General features: G+C 39.4%; 1 protein-coding gene across 3 annotated transcripts; it reads left to right on the forward strand.

The window, feature by feature from the left end:
• The first annotated feature begins 441 nt into the window (after positions 1–441).
• WTAP (WT1 associated protein) lies at positions 442–21743 on the forward strand. Of its 3 annotated transcripts, XM_083434221.1 has the most exons (9): positions 442–3444; positions 3628–3833; positions 7887–7924; positions 8009–8064; positions 8652–8710; positions 11437–11564; positions 13303–13481; positions 18596–18750; positions 20556–21743. In XM_083434221.1, exons 3-9 carry the CDS (start codon positions 7895–7897, stop codon positions 21137–21139), a joined length of 1191 nt encoding a protein of 396 aa, XP_083290347.1. In that variant the 5' UTR covers positions 442–3444; positions 3628–3833; positions 7887–7894; the 3' UTR covers positions 21140–21743. The 3 variants fall into 3 exon arrangements, with proteins under 3 accessions (XP_083290347.1, XP_083290348.1, XP_083290346.1); XM_083434222.1 differs by lacking the exon at positions 3628–3833; XM_083434220.1 differs by lacking the exon at positions 442–3444 and having other exon boundaries at positions 3500–3833.
• Positions 21744–23717: the final 1974 nt, after the last annotated feature.

A 23717-nucleotide genomic window follows, 5' to 3' on the forward strand; every position in this document is an offset into this window, starting at 1 on the left:
AGCTCATAGACTACAGTGGCTCACAGAACACCATCTGAGAACCTCTGACACAAACATTATCCAAGATGATTGGATTGAATTATAATCGCCTTCACAGCAGTTACTCCTGTAACTATGTATTTACACTGGGGCATTGTTTCTTGTGAGTTCCCAGCCACTATGTCAAGACTACTCCAGTCTCCAATGCTTTAAGAGCTATGAATTCCAGCTGTGGCATCTGCTTCACCTTTCTTGTGTCCTGATCTTATCAGTTATGACCACCTATTATCTAATATCATTTGATATATATCCTCCAGGATTAATATTCCTTGTTTTGAGGCTGCCTTCATGAACAGCCGCCCACTGCCTGGTCCCTCGACCTCCTATGAGTCTCTCCCTTTGCAATTGTTGACCACTTTTGACCTCTTTAGGCAACTCCCTTCTTGTCAGTAAAATTCTGAACAAGCTCATCTTATTGGCCCTGGTTCTGTTAAAGGTTGTTCATACCATGACCCACCTTGAGACTGTTTTCAGTCTTCACTTTTCTTCAACTGCCACATATAGCCTTCCTTTTGAATTTTTTTTAAAAAGAGAATAGCGAAGTAATAGTTTCTGTGAGTACGCCTACAGCTTAAAGTGTAAATTTAACAATTCTCTCCTCCTTCATCCCTGTAATAAAACCTGGGAGTTGTAATGCCAGGACCTCTGAGACACAATTTCCACATATTTCTGTAGAGCTAGAATCTCCAGAGGACCTTAGCATCATCCATAACAGTTTAAGGTGGCAATGCTGGGTACCTTACCTGGGAGTAAATCTCATTGAACGTATTGATTTAGGGTCACTTCTGACCCTAACATAAGGATGATATGTTTACACTTTGTCGTTTAACTAAATAATAGCACCACAGACACATGTGGAGATGCTCTTCCTGTTGCATCACCATCCTTAGCAGATACAAGTACGGAAACCCCATCATGAATTTTTAAAAACTGTAGGAATGATGCATAGGTGTATTCAAGATACTTTGAAATACTATTAGTGTTAGATGGGGGCTTCCATGTCAACGTACCAATATTTACACATGGAAAACAAGACATTTCCACAGAATTACAACATGGATTGCTACTGTTAAGTAAACTCTGGTAATTCTACCAGCCCTATAGGGAACAGGCACACTTTTCCCCTTACAAAAAATGTGTTTGTGGAGTTAGTTAATTCCAGAGTTCTTTTTCTGTTCATAATATAGCAGATCTGCCCTCTAGTGATGAGTGTACTTTATTTATTTATTTTACTCCTGCCAACATGCTGGAGGCAACACTGCTAAGAAAACACAGAAAGGGTTCTTGTTGTTTTACAAAGGTTGAAACTACAATAAAACACTTTAATAAATTCCTTCTCACATTTCTTTGCATAATGCCCATTGCCACTGTTCACAAGTTACATTTGCCCCACCCACTTTAAATGTCACCAGAATAATACAATGTATTTCTCAAAATTTTGAGGCTAAGGTTCTTAAAAAAAGAGATAGATAAGAGAGAACTGAACGGTTGGGAGGGAACTGAATTACGTATATGCAATACTTACTTTTCCTTCCAACCCTAACTCAGGGCTAGACCAAGACATTTTGCTACCTGAAACAAAAGTACACGATGACATCCCTTACAACAGCTGCGATAATCATAGATTTATAAGGGACCCTGAGGATTATCTAGTCTAACCCCCTGCAATATAAAAATGTGCAGCTGTCTGTTATGGGAATCAAACCTGCAATCTTGGCATTATGCCTCTTCTTCAATTCTAAATCCCAATTTGATTCCCACCAAATGTTTTTACAGAGATATCTTTGATCACAAGGCAGACAATGCCCATGACCCCAGGACTGGCTCTGCTTAACCTGTATTGGACATACCATGAATTAGAAACAAAGAATTTAGAACCAATTTGTTAAGGACGACCATTGCCAGGACCGGTGGTATAGGGTGATCTGGCAGGTAGCATTATTGGGAAAATTGACATGAAAAAAGGAAGATAGCAAGAGGCCAGGGGAAATATAGTAATTTTTATGCAGTCTGGGGTGACTTTACAGATTACACAATGAATGAGGAATATAGCAGAACAGTGCCTATGGCCTACAGCACAGTTTGACTTGTATGAAGCACATTTTTTTCTCCTCCCCTCCTGCTTTTGTATAAACCCTGCAGACCACTGATGCTGATACAATACCTTTTAAGCTGTGGACAAGCATTCAAGTGATGGTGGCTAATATGTATTAATTTGTGTTTGTTATACCCTTTGACAAAGTGCTGTAGGGTATTCATAGATGATTCTCTGTATGTAGTTGGTTTATCTTTGTTTAAAATGTTTTTTAAAGTTTTTTAAAGAAAAAGTGACAACTTTCACCTGTTGTTTTTGTTCCAACACTCAGGTTTTGCCCCTGACCACAAAGACTGTTTCATAGCTGTCAACCTTCCCTTTTTTTGCGAGAAATTCCTTTATTCCAGCGCCGTTTCACACTGCTATCCCGGATTGTTCGATATCCCGTAGACTGTCCCTGGGACAGGTGAGGCTGCTGGTCCCATATTTTCGAGGCTGCTGATCAATTATTTTCAAATCTGAAAGTTGACAGCTATGGACTGTTTAGCTATGGTGGCTAACTTGAGAAGAACCCCTTTAAAAGATATTCTATATCCTGTGCCTGTGAATTCCATAAATTAATCGCAAATCCTCTGAATAAATTTGTCAGTCCTAAAGTTAATGCCAATCAACTTTACTGGTTCCCTTCCAGTTAATCTCATGGGTACAGCTAAAAAGATACAACTTGTCAAGATCCTGGATGCAAACATAATTCTGCAATTCCACTGATTTCAGTGGGAGTTACGCGCACTTCGTAACTCTAACCCAATATTACAGCCCGATCGCGTGCACGGTTAGGCGACCCTTCAATGCCTCCGATTTCCAAACTCTGCATAGGAACGGACTCGACTGCTCCATTTTCACTCCTTCGAAAAATAAGTCGGTGGACTCAAAAGAAATCCCTGCGTAGGAATTTCACCGCCTCCGCCGCAACTATCTTTCTCCAGCAACATCAAGTCTCCTTCCGCCTCGCTCGGCCTCACTCCTGCAGGTGGTCAGACAGTACGATTCCGAATCCTTCCGCCGACGCTACTACCACCCTGCTTCCTCCCATCATGCTTTGCAACTGCGTAGAGACGCGGGACTGGAGCGGGGCATTCAGTCGTCGTCCCCCGCTAACTTTGGCCGAATACTTACGTCTCACCCCACCCCCCTTCTCCGCGCAAACAGCGGCTTCTTTCCGCAGAGAGAACAGAAAAGCAGACCGAACCAAGGAAGGAGGCGGGGGGGGGGGGAGGCAGTAGCGCCGTGCGAGGGAAGTAGTCCCGGCGCCAGGCAAAGCGCTGCTGCAGGGGCAGTTGCTCGCTCGCTCTCGCTCTCTCGCTGGGCCGGTAAGTGTGAATAAGGCGGCGCGAGGGAGCGCGCGGCCGAGGGAGGGGGAGGAGCCGTGGGTGAGTGGCAGCGGTTGGCTCGGCGCTGCGGGCGGCTCTGCCTTCTCGCTAGGACGAGGCGGGAGGCAAGGAAGGGGCGAGGCGGCGGCTCCTCTCATTTCCCTGTCCGGCGCCATTTTGTAGCGCAGCGAAGCAGCAAATAAAGAGCGGGGCGGGAAGCGAGCGTGGTGTTGCTGGCGCGGCGGCGGTGTTGGCGGCGGCGGCCTTCTCCAAGCAGAGGTGCTGCTGGGCCCGCTTGGTTGATGCGACACGAGCCCCGGCGTGGAGGCACCCGCTGCAACCGGGAGACGACGACGACGACGACGCCTCGGGGCCGCCACGGGCGGGAGGTGAGTGGCGGCCTGTCTCCGCTTCCTCGCGCGCGGGCCGCATCCGCCCGCCGCAGTCCCCGCTACTACGGCTCCAGGAGAGACCCGAGGCCCGCCGGCCCTGAGCGGGAAGGGGCATCCATCCTACGGGCGGGGCGGGGAGCGCCTTCCCGGACTAACGTAACTCGAAGCGGGGGGGGGGGTTTAAACTCGGCGCCTTTTCCTGCGTTACGGGCACCCGTTACGGGCATTTCCTCATGGCTGTAGTCACCCCCCTCAAAAAACCTCCACCCCCCCCGCGTTTTTTAGATAGCTTGTTTGGGACGGGCATCCTCTGCTCGCCTGTCTTGTTTACTATGGACCGGCCTTCCTAAAGGCATCGTCCTTCGTAGTCAGGAGCGTGGATACCCTGGGATTCTAAAATACTCCTTAGATGATTTCTTAATTACGAGGAGGCCTTTTATCCGTAAGACCTGAAAGGACTTGGCAGCACGTTTTTTATTTCTACGCCATTTGGATAGAGGGGGAATCGGAAGCCAGCCGTAGATGTAGATAGACGGGTAGATGCACACAGAGAGACATTCCCCACGCAGAATATGAAAGGTTATAAAGCTTTAGACTGCACTCCTCCTCTGCATTGGAGACCGCGCCACTGTAATAAATGGGGCTTCGAAGTAAATAAGGATGGGATTGGACTGCAAGTCACATGGATGGGTTATTTAGGCTCGATTTGGCTCGCTAGAAAGTAATGGGTTCCTCAGATTGCAGGCATCACTACTTGGTGCAAGAGAGAAAGCAGGTTTGAACTGTCACTGCTTAAAATAGCGATTTTATAAATAATTTAAAGTCAATAATTAGATTTTTTAAAAACAAAACAAAATCCTGTTGGTTAACTTTTCCAAGCAAATGTAGGTTACACTTGCTTTCTAATCAAAAATATGTTTGAAAATATGGGTTTGGCAGTATACTTTGCCAAATTGTAAGGCTAAGGTGCAAACTTGCTCAGTCGTATCAATTTATTGAGAGTTCAGTTGCTCTTTGGGGAACAAAACAAGTACAGTATATGCTGTAACATCTCAAATGTTACAGATGCATTTCCAACGTAGAATTTGTAGACTGACTACTGGAAATATTTCTGTTCAAGCCAGTTTATATCCTTTGAGAACAAGAAACTTTTACACAATGTGTCAGATTCTAAGGAGTACTGGGTGCCCCCTTCCCAAGGTGATTTTCAGGTGCAGCTTACAATGTCTGGATTGATTGTCATAACCAAAAATTTGATATCTGTCATAACTCACCAAGAGTGAGGTTTTCATCTGAGGGCCAATAAATATGTGTTGCCCATAGGTAAAGTGTTTCCTTATGCAACTGTTCTTTGATGTTCACTCATGTAAAAACCACCATGCAAAGTGATCTATTCACATTTAGAGGCACCATATTAATGACAGGCTATAGTTGCTCAGGCTACAGTTCACTGGTATACTAAGTTAAAATGTGAATGAGTTGACTCTAGAAGTAAATGCATTCATTTATACATAATAGGATGTGCATGGAACACTTACACAGACAAGCACTTTCCTCATAACTGCCACCATATTTGTTTCAGCCTGGATTGCTCTGTTGCTTGGAGATGGATGCTTAGCTTAGATCAGAAGTGGGTCAGGGATGAGAGAATTTCTTCACAATACACTGAAAATAAAATCTAGTTACATGACAGCACAGTTGTTTATTTTCTTAAATACCATGAAAACTGACAAAAGATTTTACATGTGTGACTTGACAGAATCATAAAAGTTAAGATGACATACTTGAGTGTTTCAATTAAATACCTTTATATTTAACTTACATTTTGATGTTGAAACAGTTTAATTTGGTTATTTAACCAAATATAGTTAATAAAATGTATGCAAAACAGCGGAAACAAAAATACTCACATGTCCTTGCATTCATGAGGTTGTTTGGGTATGAATATGGGGTTTGTTACTTTTGGAATGGTATCTAGTATGGATCTGATCACGTTCTGAAGTTGGAGTATGTGCACTGAACACTGCAGCTACAATGACTTAAGAGGGATTGATGCTTACTTGCAATAGAACAATTGGAACTTATCGAGGATCACAGGGTGGTGTGCAACTTCACTAAAGCCATTGGCTAATATGAGTTATAGGTATGACTTCTTTCTATAGCCATCTTGAACACCGATGTGATAATACAAAATCTGAGTTCACAAATCCTGAAAGAACAATTTGTTCTTAAATTGATCAGTTTTACATAATAATATAAAGCCATGAATAAAGACTGGTTTTGTGATTTACCTATATAGAAGGGATAGAGACCCTCGTGTGTGTGTGGAGATGAAAGTGGCTCTCTAGTCCTCTATTTGGCCATCAGAGCTCTCCCTAGGCCACATCCTGCTTTGCACTCTCCTCAAGTGTTTTTGCCTGTCATGAATGTATTCTTGAAGTCTGATAATGCCTGTTGCTTACCTGAATAAAGAACAGGAGGTATGTGAGTGTGTGCAGATGCTAGCCCACTGTACAAAGGCAAAATGTACATTTATTCCTCCTGTCACTTTTGCTTCAGGCCCTGACCACCACCTCAGAAGGTCGCCCAGAGATATGGCCCCTTAAGACTTTAAAATAAATACTGTGATGAGTCTAGCTGAGGGAGTCTAGCTTGGGGATTTAAAACCTATTGATTGCTTTTAGAAGTACCTGCTCTTTGCTAATAATTTAAGGAAAATAGTTTATCCTATATGGATTTATCAACATTTTAATCTGGGTGTTGCAAGACTCATTCATGATTGAATAATTCCCAAATAAAGTTGCAAAAGATTTATTGATTGATTGATTGATTATATTTCTATGCTGCTTTTCATTCAAATGAATCCCAGCAGCATACAAACAATACATAAAAATAACATCATAGAACATTACAAATACAGAATAAATCTTCTAGAATACTTAACAAATCAATGAAACAGTTACAAATCATCAGTAAAACAATTACCATCTATGAAACACTATTAACAAAACAACTAAAAAAATAAGCTAAGCATCAAGTAAGATAAGTTCAGATTTTAGATTCAGCACAACATAGTGGTTCCCTGACTGTCTCTGAGGTAGGCGTAGTGCCAGTTAATTGCAGGAATACATTCAAAAGTGATGAACCACTATTTAGCTAAAGCTTTTGTACCTACATATATCTGAATTCCCATACCTTTGCATGCCTTTTCCTGGAAAGTTCTTGCCAGAAAAACTTTGGAACAAGGACACGGTATAGCTGGAAACAGGGTGTCAGTGAAGATATGAGACAATAACTAATGACTAGATAATTGGTATCAATATTATTTACAAAGATTTTTGGCAATAGAGACATAACAACATGCATTAGATATGGAAAGCTTATAAATGTCAGAAAAAGTATTTGAATGCAAAATAATAGTTGTGTTCATTGGACAAAACTCAGAAACCCAGCAGGGTCATAAGGTAGAGTACACGTTTTAAAAAATTTAAAAGTCATGGATTTCAGTAGGATTTAATTCAGATCATTTTCTCAGACTTTGCAGCAGATATGTATAAGCAGATACCTAGTACTGCTGTAAAAATGTTTAAACCAGTAACTTACATGTAAACCCTTTCTGTGCTGTGAAATGAGCTTTCTGTTAGCTGTAGTTACAGTTACTCTCAACACAGGAGGTTGAATCCATATTTTTGCTTTCATGGACAGAAAGAACCCAAGATCCAGCAGAGGCTCTTGCTGGAAAAAGCAGAGGAATTCCTGTAGCTGCCATCACCATCTCCCAAGGACCCTCTGACCCAGTTTTTCAGGAGGGATTGGAGAAGTTGGCTCCCCACCTCCTCCAATGGGAGAATCTCTTGGGTGGTGGTCTGCCCAGGGGTAGTCTGGATCTAATACTTAGAGCCCAATTCTTCATAATTCTGGAAAGTACATAATGCTGTGTTCAGTGGACTCACTTCAGTTGGAGTGCATCATTATTTTCAGGTGGCATAAAAATGCTGGCTATGGTAGTAAGGGGACCAAATAATGATAGTGTTTGTTTCTTTTATGCAGAATTCACAATGACTAATGAAGAACCACTTCCGAAGAAGGTAAGCTTGAAAGCTGTAGCATTTGTATTTCTTTTTCAATATCGCATGAGGAAATAGTTGAACTTGATTATTTTTGTTCTGTAGGTTCGCCTCAGTGATACAGACTTCAAGGTTCTACCTAGAGAGGAGTTGATCTTAAGGTAAAGTGATAGGCTACCTTCTACTTAAAAACCATGAATCTCTTAACTGTTTCATTTTGAATAACTTCCATTTTTATGGTAACAGGGAACTAAAAAGCAATTTTAAGTTTAATGAGGTAGAAAGATTACAACTAAACCTTTTCCTACTGGCTGTGGAGAAAAAGTACATTGTTTATCCAAAGGCAAGTAGCTGGAAATTCTGCACTTAAAATGCAGAAAGGAAAAAAGTCATTTGATATACTTTCAGACTGTATAGAGAATTCCAGAGGAAAGAATGTAAGAGTATGACCAAGAGTCTGCACCTTGGCAGTCTTGGGTTTGTAACAGAAATAAACTCTCCATGTCTTTCATATATGAGGCTAGAAACTTGTTTTAAAACTGCAGAAATGAAGGGTGGAAAGGTGCTTAGGGTGGTGCTAGATGTGAGATTGTCTATAGCTCATTGTTTTTGGTTGGAAAGAGCTTAACATATTTAATGAATACCCTATTATGCGTTTAAGTGTGATCTTGTCTGTACTCCCACTTTGCACCAAGCATGCCATAATTTAATAATTTAAGATTCAAAAACCATTTTCTTTCCTCATTAGGTGGAAACAATATGAAGCATATGTGCAAGCTCTGGAGGGCAAATATACAGACCTTAACTGTAAGTGGAAACTCAGTTGCAAAATAGAAGTGATAATAAAGAAAAGAGTTGTTTTAAGGGGCAGCAGTTGGGTTTTCTGTACAGCTCAGAAAAAGTATCTGAACAGCCCTTTAAGTAAGCTTGGTCAGGCTGATCCACAAACCATTTAGAACTGTAGTTCCCTTCAAAGGTTCACTTTTATCTATCTACTTAGAGTTCAGACATATTAATGGCATTACCAGTTCAGTCACTCAGGCTTAAGTAACCTATTTCTGATGTACATTGTTCAAATTGGTGTGTCACAGGCCACATTTTAAGTCATTGGTATACAGTGTTTACTAAGCTTAAATGTGGTTTATGTTTTTAAAAAAACCCAACAAAGAAACAAAACCCAGGCGTAAATAAAATATACACATAACTTATACACATAACTAGCAGCAGCTGGTGTAAGCTTCCCAATCTATCCTCCTATCCTGCCATCCCTTTTGTACAAAAGTATTCCAGGTAACCCATAGGAGGAGGTGAGAAAGTGGCTGGCTCAAATTAATGTTAGAGGTTTTTGGTGGTCTTTTCAGAAGTTGTTGGTGTGTTAGAAGTGCCTGTAATAAAGTTAAATGAATTCAGCAGATCTATGAGTGGGACTGGTGTTGGGTTTCCCATTGGGTATCTTCGCACTTATTGTCTGCAGAAGTTTGGTTAACTGCAGTAAATGGAAACCCTTGCTCAAACTGATACTGTTGTAAGTGCTGTGGGTGCATCTGATAATTAAATACTTACTTTTGTTTCAGGAGGCTTAAGCAGGATTTCTGAAATGCTATCACAAAATCACAGTGCTGTGATCTTGCCTGTAGTCATCATGTATGTTTTGTGGTCTCCTCTGCAGTCACAGCTAAAGACCAGTTTGAGAACTATGGTTTTAGACCAGCCTTCCCCAGCTGGTGCTGTCCAAAAATTTTGGCTTCCAATCCAATCATTCCTGGTTATTGACTGCTGGTTGCGGTGGAGTAGTTTAAAATATATGGAGGGCACCAGGTTGGGGTATGCTGTTCTTGAAAAACATTAATATAGAATGAATGATAAAGTGTATCATATTTTGTGTATATGCACCTTCTGATCATTTGTGGAATTCTTTAAGCCAATACAATGGGTTCTTGCTGTAAAGTCAGGTATGGGAAACCTGTGGCACTCCAGATATGGTCGTATGCTTCCCATCATAGGGTTGTTGGTTCTGCTGCCTGAGGCTGAGGAGAACTGGGGTCCAACAAAATCTTGGCGAGCCACAGTTTCTCTGTCAGTACCTGCTTAAGCCCATTATACAGATACAGATAAAATTACTTAAGAGGGGTTTTTTTAATCTTTACTTTGCAATCAGATTTGTTTGATTTGTTAACATAAACCCATTCAGTCAGAAAAAATCAGTGTAAAGTGGCATTAAAGTAAGTGTTGTTGAACTCCTCTGCATCCTTGGGATTTGAGTTCAGGTTATTTTAAGCTATTTGAATCTCAAAATTGTCCCTCTGGAAAGAGAAGCTTTCCTTTACATGTCCACCTTGGGATTAATACTGGGAACAACAATTAGGCTCCAAAGGATAGTTGTACAGGTTACCATGCGATGCCTCTAGAGTGACAAGCAAGCTTTTTTCTAAACACACCCAAGAGAGCGCTATCTCAAGTATGAGTTTAATTAACATGAACCTGTTGACTGATCTCAAACAAAATGCAGTTTGTAGAAAAGTTCAGTTCTTTTCTCCCAGTTGGGGTCTTGTGAAACTGCAAGCCATTATTATTGGTGTGTTTCTACTTGAAGCAGAAAGTTTTTACCAGTTTTAGGACAAAGCTAAATACCAGACTATAGTTCTGTTACCCTCAATGTGCTGTCTCTGTCATCTGTAGATGTTAATAGATCCACAGCATGAATTTTGTTTGTGGGACACTGCAATCACAGTAATGGTCTAATCCCCTTTAAGTGCCTCTAAGTCCTTTAAACATGGCAACTGCTTTTCAGCTTTCTAGTTGTTATGGAGGTTATGTAATCTTCTATGAACTTAATATCCTTGGTTAATAGTTAAAACATGCTATGTTGGTGTCTCATGAATTTAACTCTACAAAAGCTTTTGCCTATATATATATATTGTGTGTGCGCGCACACACACACACACACAAATATATATATATAGTGTTATTTTTTAAGATGGCACAATATTTTGTTGCAGGAGTAGGCTAACTTGGGCACCTAAAAAAAATAAATCATTACTTCTCACAAGTAGTCCCTAGAAATAGAAATGAAGGGTGGCATTCCGTGAAGTAGTTTCATTAGTGAAAGGACTTCTGGCTTTGCTTTGGAACTTACCCTCCCTTTTCTCTCCTCATACACTCACAGAATCTGTTCAGGGGGTTCCAGCAACCCTCTGAAGCAAATTTGAGGAGCAAGTAGGGGAAGAGGAGAGGGAGGGGGAGTTCCCTTATTATAGACTACTGGTCCTACCTGTTGCTGACAGGAAAAAGGAAGGTAGAAAAAGGGTAGGAATCTCCTAATTGATCTTTGCTGTGTTTGTGCAGCTTTGCTTGCTGTAGAGGAGCTATTCCTTTCCCTGTTAAATTCTTGTATGTGGGTTTAGTTGATTCAATAGGGGAGCAGAAGCAGACAAATTTGATGGTCAAGTTGTTTTGCGTAGACAAAAATTTGGTTTAAGGTCTTTATAGGCTCCCACTAAAACTTTACTGTTTGCTTTGCCATTCAACAATAGCTAATGATGTAACTGGATTGAGAGAGTCAGAAGAAAAGCTGAAGCAGCAACAGCAAGAATCTGCTCGAAGAGAAAATATCCTAGTGATGCGGCTGGCAACTAAGGAACAAGAGATGCAAGAGTGTACTGTAAGTGAAGCTTTTCAACTTGTTGCAGATGAAGGTGTCTGTGTTGATATATTTATTTTTAGCTTAACATCCTGTATGTGGATTACTATTAACATCCTGTGGTGTTTGTTTCAACTATCCTGTTGCATGAGTGTTTTTTTCAGAGTCTTTTTGGTCAAAAGGCCACATTCCTGGCAGAATGAAAACTTTAATGAATCATGATGCCTTCATCTTTTTAAGTGACTGAGAACCACCCTAGATCAGTAGCAGACCTAAGCAAAACATAGCTACTTTTAAAATAACAACAATAAAATGCTGTGCACATTTAATTCTGTTGTGATGCATAGGTAGCTGAAACAACTTCTGTGTAGCCAAATTGTGGTGGTGTATGACGAAAATGACCCAGCTGTTCTGATCTATATATGTCATCTCTACTTCCAAAATGAGTTAATGGAGTCCCAAAGATATTTCAGGAAGCAGGCCCAGTATTCACTATTGTCTTCTGTACCTACAGTAAGAGGAACAGCACTTTTCCTTGTGAATGACTTCCTTCAAGTCATTTGTCGTTTTACTTAATTCACTTAATTTAGGTGTACCTGTATAAATGTAGAAGCAGAGCTTGGCTTCCCAGTTTGTGAATAGTTCTAGCAGACAAGACTAGGATATTGGTTGGCTTAGGGAAATATCACTGTGGTTAGGGAGGTATTTCTAGCTATATGCCTATTTATGCTGCAGAATCTCAAATTTATCAGTCCATAGCTTGGGAGTTGATACATTTATGTTCATTACTTTTTGTGCAGTTTACTGCATAAATATTTTCAGATCAGAGATTGGCTAGCAGTTGCTTTGGCCACGTTTTCTGCAAGCTGTATTTCATACTTTTTGCCAAGCTATGTGGTTCTTAGCACCACATAGCTCCTTTAAAGCACTTTGAGATGGTATTCTAGAAGAAGACAAAAGTTACTCTGCTTTAGAACTTCCCAACTGATATCACAGTACCAGTGTTCATTGAGTAATAAATATTGGCAGAAGAAAATGTGTTAAGTAGAATTTTCTCTAATGTAGTATTCACTCAAATAACAATGAATTTTGAAGAGATCTGTCCTGCCAGTTCATATTTCCTCTAAGATAGGTAAAAAAAATGGTTTTAAAAATGGTTTTAAAAATTCTACCCCCCAAAAAAGGATTAAAGCCACATATTTATTGGCCAGTCAAATGTCTCTTTGATGTTACCTGCCTTTTTACAGAAGTGCATGCAAAGATGAAAACTGCTGCCAATGTTAAAAAGAGAACTTGATGTAAACCTACTAGTTACTACTAGTACAACTTAAAATTGAGTTGAGAACAACTTATAGCTCTGTCTTTTGAGGAGCTTAAAGTGTAAAATTACAAATAAAAGGCATATGTTGATTCATTTATTTTATAAAATTTGTATACCGCTTGATTGTGGTGGATGATCTGAAGGTGCTATGGGTTAAATTTTGGGAGTAGTTCCTGGAGGTTGATACAGTGATGATTAAAAAAAAAATCCTAGGTACCCAGTAGGCTGGTGGAACAAACACAAAATTGCCCTGTTCTTTGGATCCATTCTAAGCATCCAAATTCTATGCATTTCTGTCAGTTTCAGTGTTCAGTTGTATTCAAGAAAATGTTAAATTATGAGATCCTTATTGTCTGGGGGTATCAGACTGAAATGGGTTAAGTTGGCTCATGAAAGCTTGTAAATGCCAATGTAATCATTTCGCCCCCTTTTATGCAGAATCAGATCCAGTACCTCAAGCAAGTCCAGCAGCCAAGTGTTGCTCAACTGAGATCAACAATGGTGGACCCAGCCATCAACTTGTTTTTCCTAAAAATGAAAGCTGAACTGGAACAGACTAAAGACAAACTGGAACAAGCCCAAAATGAACTGAGTGCCTGGAAATTTACACCTGATAGGTAAACAAAACATACTCCCCAGTCAAGACTTCCCTGACAGAGAATGCTTTGGTGGGACAACCACGTACTCGTTTCCACACCAAGACTCAGACGTTTTGAGCCAAAAGCCACATTCTTATACTGTCCAGCTTGTAATGCTTAATGTAAAACTTATCAGATGAACCTTGTGTTTCAGCTTTTCCCCCCCTTTGCTTCAGAGGCCTGACAGCGTCGGACTATTCTGAAGAAGTGGCCACCTCAGAAAAAGTGCCCTTTCTAGAACATGTAGACATTTGCGAAGTGGTTCTGTTTGAAGAAAATAGAGGGAGAAGCAGAAGTCTAAAGTCTGTGGCACACTATGTCTACAGACAGTTTGGAGGAGAACCTAGAGATTTTAAATCATGAATTGATCATGTCAAATTCGAGTAAAACATTAAAATGGAATATGCTTCGCTCTTAACCCTAAACCTAGTGACTTAGAGACTGATTAAGTCAGTTTTGCCAATAAGACTGTGGACTTCCTCCTTGTTCACTGAACTGCTGGGTCAAAACTCAATGAGGTGAATTTTGTTTAAATCACATTTGGTAATCGGCTTTGAATAGCTGTGAGAACACGCACACAGTCAGTGTTGATTTTTCCTAGCATTTGGGTTCCATAGGACTTCAGTGAACCTTTTCATGGCTTTGAATAACAAATTGTTCTGTGGATGGCTGGCAATATGTGAACTCCTAAATCTAGTACTGTACGTATAGTTGCAATTTAATTACATCTTCCTAACCTTGTTGAAGCAGTTGTGTACGTCCTGGATCTCAACTAGTATATCTAACCCCAAACTAGTTGTGATTCTTTTTCTCCCCTTATCCATGCAGAAGTGCCATTCATTATTTTTATCCTGAGACACTATGTGCAGGCTATACAAGGTGCTGCAGTAGTAGTTACTTTCAGAGTTTGTTTGGGGCATTTTGCATTCCACTGTATACCTAGTTTTTGTACTGCAGCCTTCTATAAAATGTGCCTTGAAATAGTTGTACTATATAGTTCAGGGGACACTGCTGTTCGTACTACTGTATGGGAAGCTTTCATGTAGTATGAATATAAATATGTAGAACAGGCTGCTACTTGATTTTGTCCTGTTCTCTGGAAGAGAGATGATGTTGAAGCAAAATGCATGCATCCCACTGGTTGGCATCAGTTCAGAAGAATTGATACTTTTTGATGCCTCGTCATGTCCCAAGTGATTTCCAGGAATGGTAGTCTGGGACAGTTTAGTGTGCATTCTTGAGGTCACAGTGGAAAGACTGCCGAATATAATTGAACCATAATAGTCAATATATAATAACAGAAAGAAAATTAAGGACTGTTTCATAGTAGGTAAAATAGAAGAACAAATATTTTAATGTTCCACTTCCAGCATTCCCAATACAGTATTGGTTGACTTAAATAAAAGATACTTCTATGAAGTACTTTTTAGCTCTGCTTTAGATAATTATTGCAGCATATGAAATGTGGTAGTATATGAACCTTTGTCCATTATTGAGTCTACATCGAAAGAAAACCTTGAAGCAAAAACAAATTGCATCTTTCAAACATCTTGGGGTGATGCTATGGAAAATCTTTTAAAGGTCTAGCATCAAAACAGAGGTAAGACCAACAGAGAAAACAGCAAAAACTGTCCTAATATGTTGCAACTGACTTTGTAAAACTTGTTAAATGTATAATCAAAAATCATTTCTCATAGGTATGTTTTAATTGTGGGATGTCATACAGATTATTTGTGAACTTCAGCTTAATCAATTCATGTGTGGTTAGAGGATGGTGACTTCAAATGTTTTTGGGTTCTCAAGGTGACATGAACCTAAGTATGAACTTACTTCGTTTTCACTTCAAATAGACATCTGGAAAAACTAATTTTTGCTTGATTTTTAGAAAAATGAGTATCTTAGTCTTGAACAGGTCTTTGATATATACATATTTCCACTTACTGTGAAATCACATCCCTTTAAACATTTAAGTTTTATTTGATATGCCTTACAATTGACTTTGCTACACATTTTAAAGGTCTAAGGGGTGGGATCTTAATTTATCCCTTTCAAGAAATATTTTCATCATTTGTCTTCCATGTGTTTTGCCCAAATTTCTTTTTGACTTGATACTTGAAAGTACTAGTTCACTCTTCTACAGATTAATGTGGTTCTGAAGGGTCAAAGGAACAGTTCTTGTATTTGCACATCATTTTTTGTGGATTATTGTCTGTGCTCAAGAGCTGACTGTTTCAACAGTGTTTTAAGTATTGTATTGCATTGTCCTTGTTCATAGGATTCCAGATACAGTAGGGGAAATCACTGAATGCTATATTTTAACTGTCACTGATACCACACATAGTATCCAATAGTGATGCTAATTATGGGGGTGGCATCATTGAGGCTTCCTAGTTAACAGGAAAATGCTTAAAAATTATAACTTTACCAGAATATTTGATTTGTTAAATAGGTGGTAGTTTTCACTGCAGCAGCATCCTGCAATTCTGTTAGCTTGTTACTGTTGTTGCCATTCTCACCCATTTATAATCTCTTTCTTGACAGAAACAGTTTCTTGATTTTTTATATGAGACAGTAGTTTGGTGAACATGAAAACATAAGGAACAACTTAAATTCCTATGTAGGTTCTTAAAGAGATTATGTTGTGCTGGAGGTGGACATGAAGAATGCATCATGGATATTCTGAAATGGCTGAAATTCTTGAAGGCACAGGCCAAGATCCAAAGAACCATCCTTCAAAGAGTTTGAGGGTTTTGACTTTTTTTCTTGAACCAAAGCCTCATATAATGCAAGGGATGATTTTGAAACTGAGAAGAGTTTCAGAAATTAATGAGGGCTGTTATTAAAGAAAATTTAAAAAAAACCAGGACCTGTTCAATCCCCTCTTGTATACTTAAAGCAGCTCTTTGGATCCTGGCCATCAGCTTTGTGTAATAACCAAGGGTCACTTCATGCAAATTGTTTTCTGTATTGATCATTGTTTCCATGTAGAAAAAATAGGTATATGCCATAACATGTGATGCATACTGATATGTACTTCAGCACATGCACACTTAGTGTGCGTGATTAGCAGTGGGTTCCATGTATTCAGAACACATGCACATGTCACATTATGGTGTAAGGTTAGTTTTCCTATGTGGAACAGGTTTATGTAGGAAAATGCCTTGTGTGAAGTACCCTTCTATGTCTTGAATTATAGCAAAGAACACTTGAAAACGTTGAACTTTTATTTAGCCACAATTGCAGTATGAACAGGCAAAAAAGCTGAGAATTGGATGGTGAAACAGTTACATATCTGCTTACAGTTTTTGGCTAGGCGCACACATGATTTGCAAGGAATACATATTAAGGAAAATGAAATGTTAACGTTAACTTGCTGGGATTATAGTAGATCCATATATAGGTAAGCTTCAAGAATGTGTGTCCTAGCGGGGGAAAATAGGTAATGTAAGTGACAGGAACCTTTCTAGAGAATAACATATTTTAAAAGGATAATAAATTGTGCAGACACAGTCAGGTTCTAAATTTTGCTCTAATACTGTTTTTGCATCATATGTCACATTTTCATAGCTTACCTTGCTCATGAAACTATTAACTGCAATTTTTAAGCCCCCATGATTTTATTTCATACAAATTTTGAAGCTGTATTTGTTTCCTTTAGTTTTGGAATCTTCCTTGCATTACTAAGGTCTATAATATCTTAGGTAGAAGTTTTCCCCCAGCCTTTCTATCAGAATGGGCTCTTCTGCATGCAAAGCATCTTCATATTACTGAGCAGTATATCCTTTTGCCTTTTAGTATATGTTGAGTGGTTTTCCTGAACTGAAACAAGATTGCATAAATCCTGGACATGTAAACAAAAGTGTATATATAGCATATTATTTGTGCATTTTTGTGTGAAGTCACACAGAAAGAAAGCAACTAGCTGTCACAGTTCTATAAATTAGATCATGCGCATTAATCAGTCATATGCTAAAATATGTAAGACAGTGGCATGATCTAGCTGCTTCTGTTTGTGGAAAGTATATTGTAACTTATTTTGCTAAACACCCTGCAGTGTGCTGCTTAACTCCTGCAGATCACTTACACATAGTGGCCACAGCTCTGTGGACTCGCGGCTATGGTGCTGCTCTGGCAGAGTAGCCTACACACTATGATGACTTACCAGAAATGGTAGGACTGCATTGCAATGTGTTGCATTGCTCATCACAGGAGCAGCATACCTAGCACAACACTGAAAGACGATTAAAATAAATTTCTTGATGAGCCCCTTCTGAATCATATCTCAGTCCTTTGGATTGGATCCAAGCCCATTTAAATGGGACAGGTTGGGTATTATTAAGTCCCATTGATTTTACTCGATCTCTAAGCATGACTAAAACCTTCCCACCCACCCCTTTATTGGTACTCTGTGGTTGTGTCATTTTTTCCTAAGGTTTTGGATTCTTTTCTGCTCATTTGCATTCTTGGTATGGCAAGTTTGCCTTTTGTAAAGCATTATTATGCAACATAATGTTAGAGCCATTCAATTTTGCATATAGCCATGACTAGAGCCTCCAGTATATTGGTAAAATGAGATTGTCCATTGCTTGCAAGCCAGATCATTGACTATACTGGGTTCTAGCCAGTGCTAGTCCTGCTCAAAGTAGATCCATTGAAATTAATGGCCATGATTAACTTAAACCCTTTAATTTCAGTGGGTCTACTCTGATTAGGACTTAGTTGGATGCAACCCATTATGTCCAACACTGCTTTACTTCTCCCACCTTCCCTTCCTTAGAGGCACAACTAAGTTCATTTTCTTTTGAAAATTGCTTCATGCTGTCGTTGGAGTATAAGAACAACAAAAGTCATTTGATCATTTAAAATGTTCAACTGTAGAACTTGCCTTTCAGTTTCTCGGAACAGGGCCAGAAGATCAGCAGACGATGATGGATCAGCCTCTGGTATCTATAGGGAGACTTTGTACAATGACAACTGGCAGTAAGATACTGTAGCGTGACACATACAGGAATACCACTTCAGTAACTACTTTTAAAAAGGGAGATGAGAGAATATTGTCTTCATTTTGTGATAGATGGCTCTTTCCTTTACAGCCAAACAGGCAAAAAGTTAATGGCGAAGTGTCGAATGCTTATCCAGGAGAATCAAGAGCTTGGAAGGCAGCTGTCCCAAGGACGTATTGCACAACTTGAGGCAGAGTTGGCTTTACAGAAGAAATATAGTGAGGAGCTTAAAAGCAGTCAGGATGGTAAGGGTTTTTTTATAAAGAAAATAGAAAAAATGCCTTTTATCTGTAGGCTTCACCAGTTAATGTTGTGATGGTGGGTATTCTGTTTCCACTGTGGAGCATGTTTAAACATTATGAATAAAGGGATAATTTCAAGCTCATTTAATCAAATTCCGTGGAAGCACAAAAAATTAAACATAAAGCTAGTTTTTCATGAAGGTAAATGTAGTGTGACATGTAAAATAACAGATATGAAGGAATTCCACTAGGAAATAGTCATGTGTGACTACTTGCATATGTGTGTGTTTGATACTTTGCCCTCCAAGGGTGCTGTGGACTTTATTCTAAAACAGAAGCCTTCTTTGCTACACAGCAGAAGACTAATTTGAAATTGAGGAAAGTACAACAGGATTATGTGATAAAACATGGTGGTCTGCTTTTCATAGTAAAGCAACCCAAGCCCCTTTAGGTACCCATGTGCCTGTCTGGGTGGCAGACAGGCACATGGGTACCTAAAGTAGTTATCAGGATCACAGAGCTTGCTTTGTAAATTTTGCTTTGGCCCAGTTCTGACCAGCACATTTCCAGAAGAAGTTCATACAAAGTGAAAATTTGTATCTCATTTATTGTTATGAATTTTACCTTCAGTTGTAGATAGATGTATTGAGTTAGAGACATGGGCATGCTTTGGTATAATGCTAGCACTTTGTATCACAACTAGCGGAAATGTTTGCTGTAGGGATTACATGGATTTAACCCTTCATTGGAAATAGTTTTGGGGGCAAGTTGTAGGATTGTAGGCACTTGACTGGGTATTGAAATTTTCTAATAGTAGAAAATACTGAAAAAATCACGATCGTATGTTTGTGGAATGAAGTTGTTATTGTTAATGTTTGCCTGTGTTGGCATACTTGTTAGTATCATTCTATCAGGCTGGTGATGAACAGCAAACTTCCAAAGAGAATGTTGATATTACATTTATTCATATTGCCAAATATGTATGAACCATAGCTGTCAACTTTTCCCTTTTCTTGCGAGGAATCCTATTTGGAATAAGGGAATTGCCTTTTAAAAAAGGGAAAAGTTGACAGCTATGGTATGAACACTTGTGAGTGAAGTTTTTTAAATGTACAGTTAGTGATTATATACTACATAGGTTTTTATATGAGGGATCATGGTACAGAAACATTACTGGTGCAAAAACAACATTATTTGCCATGGAACCCCAGTTTTCCCCACTTCCAAAGATAGCATAGAAGATCATGCAAATTAATATATATAAATGTGGTGATGTATGCTAAGAGTAAATGTTTTAAGGCAAAATGCCCAGAAGTTATAAGGAAGACGCATGTAACCATGCAGGTTGGGACTGCCATCCCTTAACCTTGGAGCATTTGCAGATATCTTGACAATTCAATAGCTGTAACAGTTTTCCCCCCCTGAAGAATCTTTGCCTGATAATGCATTTGGGCCCTGGTGCAAAATTCTTTGCATTTGGATTTGCAGGAACTTGCTGCTTCATTTATAATCATTTTGGTAGGCATTTTGAGATTAAAACAAACATTCTATGAAATGTCTTCTGCTCTGTATTTTTCTCTAGTTCTTTTTCTTTGTATATGCCCATTGGGTTGTGCTGTCCTAGCATGGGATGTGGAAGTTATTTTTTTGGAGCTCTGTATTGGCTATATAGATTAGGAAAAATATGTACACAAGGCCGTCAACATATGAATATGTTATTAACTAAGTTGAGGTGGCTTGAGACAGTTTTAGGATACATAAATGAGCTATTTTAAGTGTATGCTCCAAATGTGTTTTTCTTCATGTAGAACTGAATGATTTCATCATCCAACTTGATGAGGAAGTAGAAGGTATGCAGAGTACCATTCTAGTCCTACAGCAACAATTGAAGGAGACTCGCCAGCAGTTGGTTCAGCAGCAGCAGCAGCAGTCACAAACCTCAGCCCCAGGTAGCAGCCGGACTCCAACTTCAGAAACTGCAGACCAGGGAGAAGCCATGAGCAAAGACTGCAGTCGTATGGCAAATGGACCAAGCAATGGCAGCTCGTCTCATCAGAGGACAGCTGGGCCTGGTTTTTATAGAGAGGGCAGTGGAACAGAGGATGACTTTCCACCCTCACCAAGCAATGGTAATAAGCTTTCCAACCACTCTGAAGATAGAACTGGCAGAGGATCTGGTAGCTATATAAATCAACTCAGTACTGGGTACGAAAGTGTAGACTCTCCCACTGGTAGTGAGAATTCTCTAACTCACCATTCAAATGACACAGACTCCAATCACGATTCTCAAGAGGAGAAAACAGTCAGTGTGAAAGGTAACAGAACTGCGGGGTCTCGTCATGTTCAGAATGGTTTGGACTCAAATGTCAATGTACAGGGTTCAGTTTTGTAACCTTTTTTCTGCAACATTTTTATATAGTGTCGTTTAAATTGGGAGAAGAAACTGTCCAGAACTGTTCAGATTAGTGCATATATGTCACAATTCTGCCTTTGTGGGTTTTTTGCTTCGATACCTCTGCCACTTCTGAAATTTTAACAATTACATTGAATGTTGCTAAAAGGATGTTTGTGTAGGCTCAAGATATTTTTGAGTTAATGTGAAGTTGAAACGAATTTTATTTCCAGGTATAACACAATGATGTCTGTACAAATCTGTGTATATCTAGAACTTGTGCTGCGTAAGGGCATTCTTTACTCATACTGTTATAACACTCAAATTGTCATAATAGTTGTGAGGTAATGACTGCCAAGTTTGCCCAGTACAGTAGTTTTATAACTAAAATGAACTTGGTGAAGGAGTCCTGTAGTAGTCTGTGTTCCAGTTTTGCCACCATGCATCTGTGCGTTCTCTTTAGGTGACCGAATGTTTAAGAATTTTGTGTGCATAGTTACTCGGTTTAAGAACTGTTGTATCCTGTTAATGCATATTGCTCTGTGACTCCAATATTATCTTAACTGTACTGACCAAACCTAAATAAAGATTTTTAATAATGTAATTTATTTAGTCCTTCTGTGTTTGTCTTGTGCAGACTTGTTGGGTTTTTCTTTACTTCAGTTTATATAGAACCCTTCATTATAATATGCAGTCTTTATTGTAATAGGTAAAAGCATGTACTTGAAAGTCATTTAAGCTTTATGGTGCTCTTATCAGTATACAGTATGTGCCCCCTTTCTCATAGTGAATGTACAGCTCTTGCCACTGAAACTTTTTTTAAAAAATGCAAGTGGTACATTTTGCTGTGGTCATGAAGTATTGACAAAAAACATAGTTTCCTCAAGAATGTGCTTAAATGAAATGACTGAAAATTTTCCATAGTGGAAATCCATAGGTGTGCTTATCATGGGATACGGAGGACATCTAAGCACACATTTTCTGTGGGAGAATTGGAATTCTGAATTGCTGGTTTAAACATCAACCATTCTCTTTAAGTGCATTTAACTAGAATGGATATGTCAAACACTGTCATAGTACAATTTTTGCTATGCTTTGTGAAAATGATTGGGAGAGGTAGGATTTTGTTTCCAAGGTGCCTCACATCTACATGTCAAACTCCTTTATGGTTCAGTGTGACACAGTACCAAAGCAAAAACTCTGAAACCCTAGTGCAGTCTTCCATACATTGGCATGCAATTACATACGGCTTTTCCAGACCTTGTTCATGATTTGTGTGTTGCAGAAGCATTTAACTTAAACCCTTCCAAAATCCACCTTCAGGGATGACACTGGGTTATGAAAAAGAAAACACCCTATCCACTTAGTGCACACCATTTATTATCTCTATACATGTTAATTCCACCCACCCCATGGCCTTTTTGCTAAGCTAAAAAGCTCCAAATGAAACTTTCCTTCCTATGTTGCTTCAATCCTCTTATTTCATTTGCCAATTAATGCATATTTTACAACCCTACAGTAAGCTTTTTGAAATGGAGTGATGAAAAGTACACAGTATTCAAAGTGTGGTTGCACAATAGGTTTGTATACAGTCAGTGATACTTGGCAATGGTTATTTCAGTCAATTTGGTAACTACCAACAGTAACCCCTAGAGTGCCTGGCATTCAGAACCTTTGAGGAAGCAGTATCTTGAATTTCATCTCAAGTTTAAATCTTTTGTATTATTTTAGTAGTAGGCTAACTCCTCTAAACTAAAAAAAAATTGTCCAGTAGCACCTTAGAGACCAACTAAGTTTGTTCTTGGTACAGTCATATCTTGGGTTGAAGTTGCTTCAGGTTGAGTGTTTTCGGGTTGCGCTTGAGGCGACATGGAAGTAACAGAACGCATTACTTCTGGGTTTTGCCGCTCGTGCATGCGCAGACGGTCAAAATGACATCATGCACAGAACCGGCAAATCGCAACACGCGCAGACGCAGGTTGTGTTTGGCTCTGGAACGTATCCCGTTCGTATCCAGAGGTACCACTGTATAAGCTTTTGTCTGCATGCACACTTCTTCAGATCTGCACACTTCTTTTGTCTGCATGCAGACGAAAGCTTATACCAAGAACAAACTTACTGTATTTTTTGCTCTATAAGACTCACTTTTTCCCTCCTAAAAAGTGTTCGTCTTATGGAGCGAATGCAGGCTGAGCAGCTATCCCAGAAGCCAGAACAGCAAGAGGGGTCGCTGCTTTCACTGCACAGCAATCCCTCTTGCTGTTCTGGCTTCTGAGATTCAGAATATTTTTCTTGTTTTCCTCCTCCAAAAACTAGGTGTGTCTTGTGCTCTGGTGCGTCTTATAGAGTGAAAAATACGGTAGTTGGTCTTAAGGTGCTACTGGACTTTTTTAATGTATATTTCCTCTAAACTAGCTAGTTCTTTTGTAATAGGAGTCCAGAATCATTAAGGTGGAACCAGCCTCTTCAGTATGAATCTGACTACTTAGGATCACTTGCGTGATCAGAAATGGATATTCTTTCTCCAGTTGCTCACCATATATTCTAAGGAAGGGTGTTGGCTTTTCCTGGCTATAAA

The sequence above is a fragment of the Podarcis tiliguerta genome (assembly GCF_965153285.1).
Source record: "Podarcis tiliguerta genome assembly, chromosome: 3".
NCBI classification, from domain to species: Eukaryota; Metazoa; Chordata; class Lepidosauria; order Squamata; family Lacertidae; genus Podarcis; species Podarcis tiliguerta.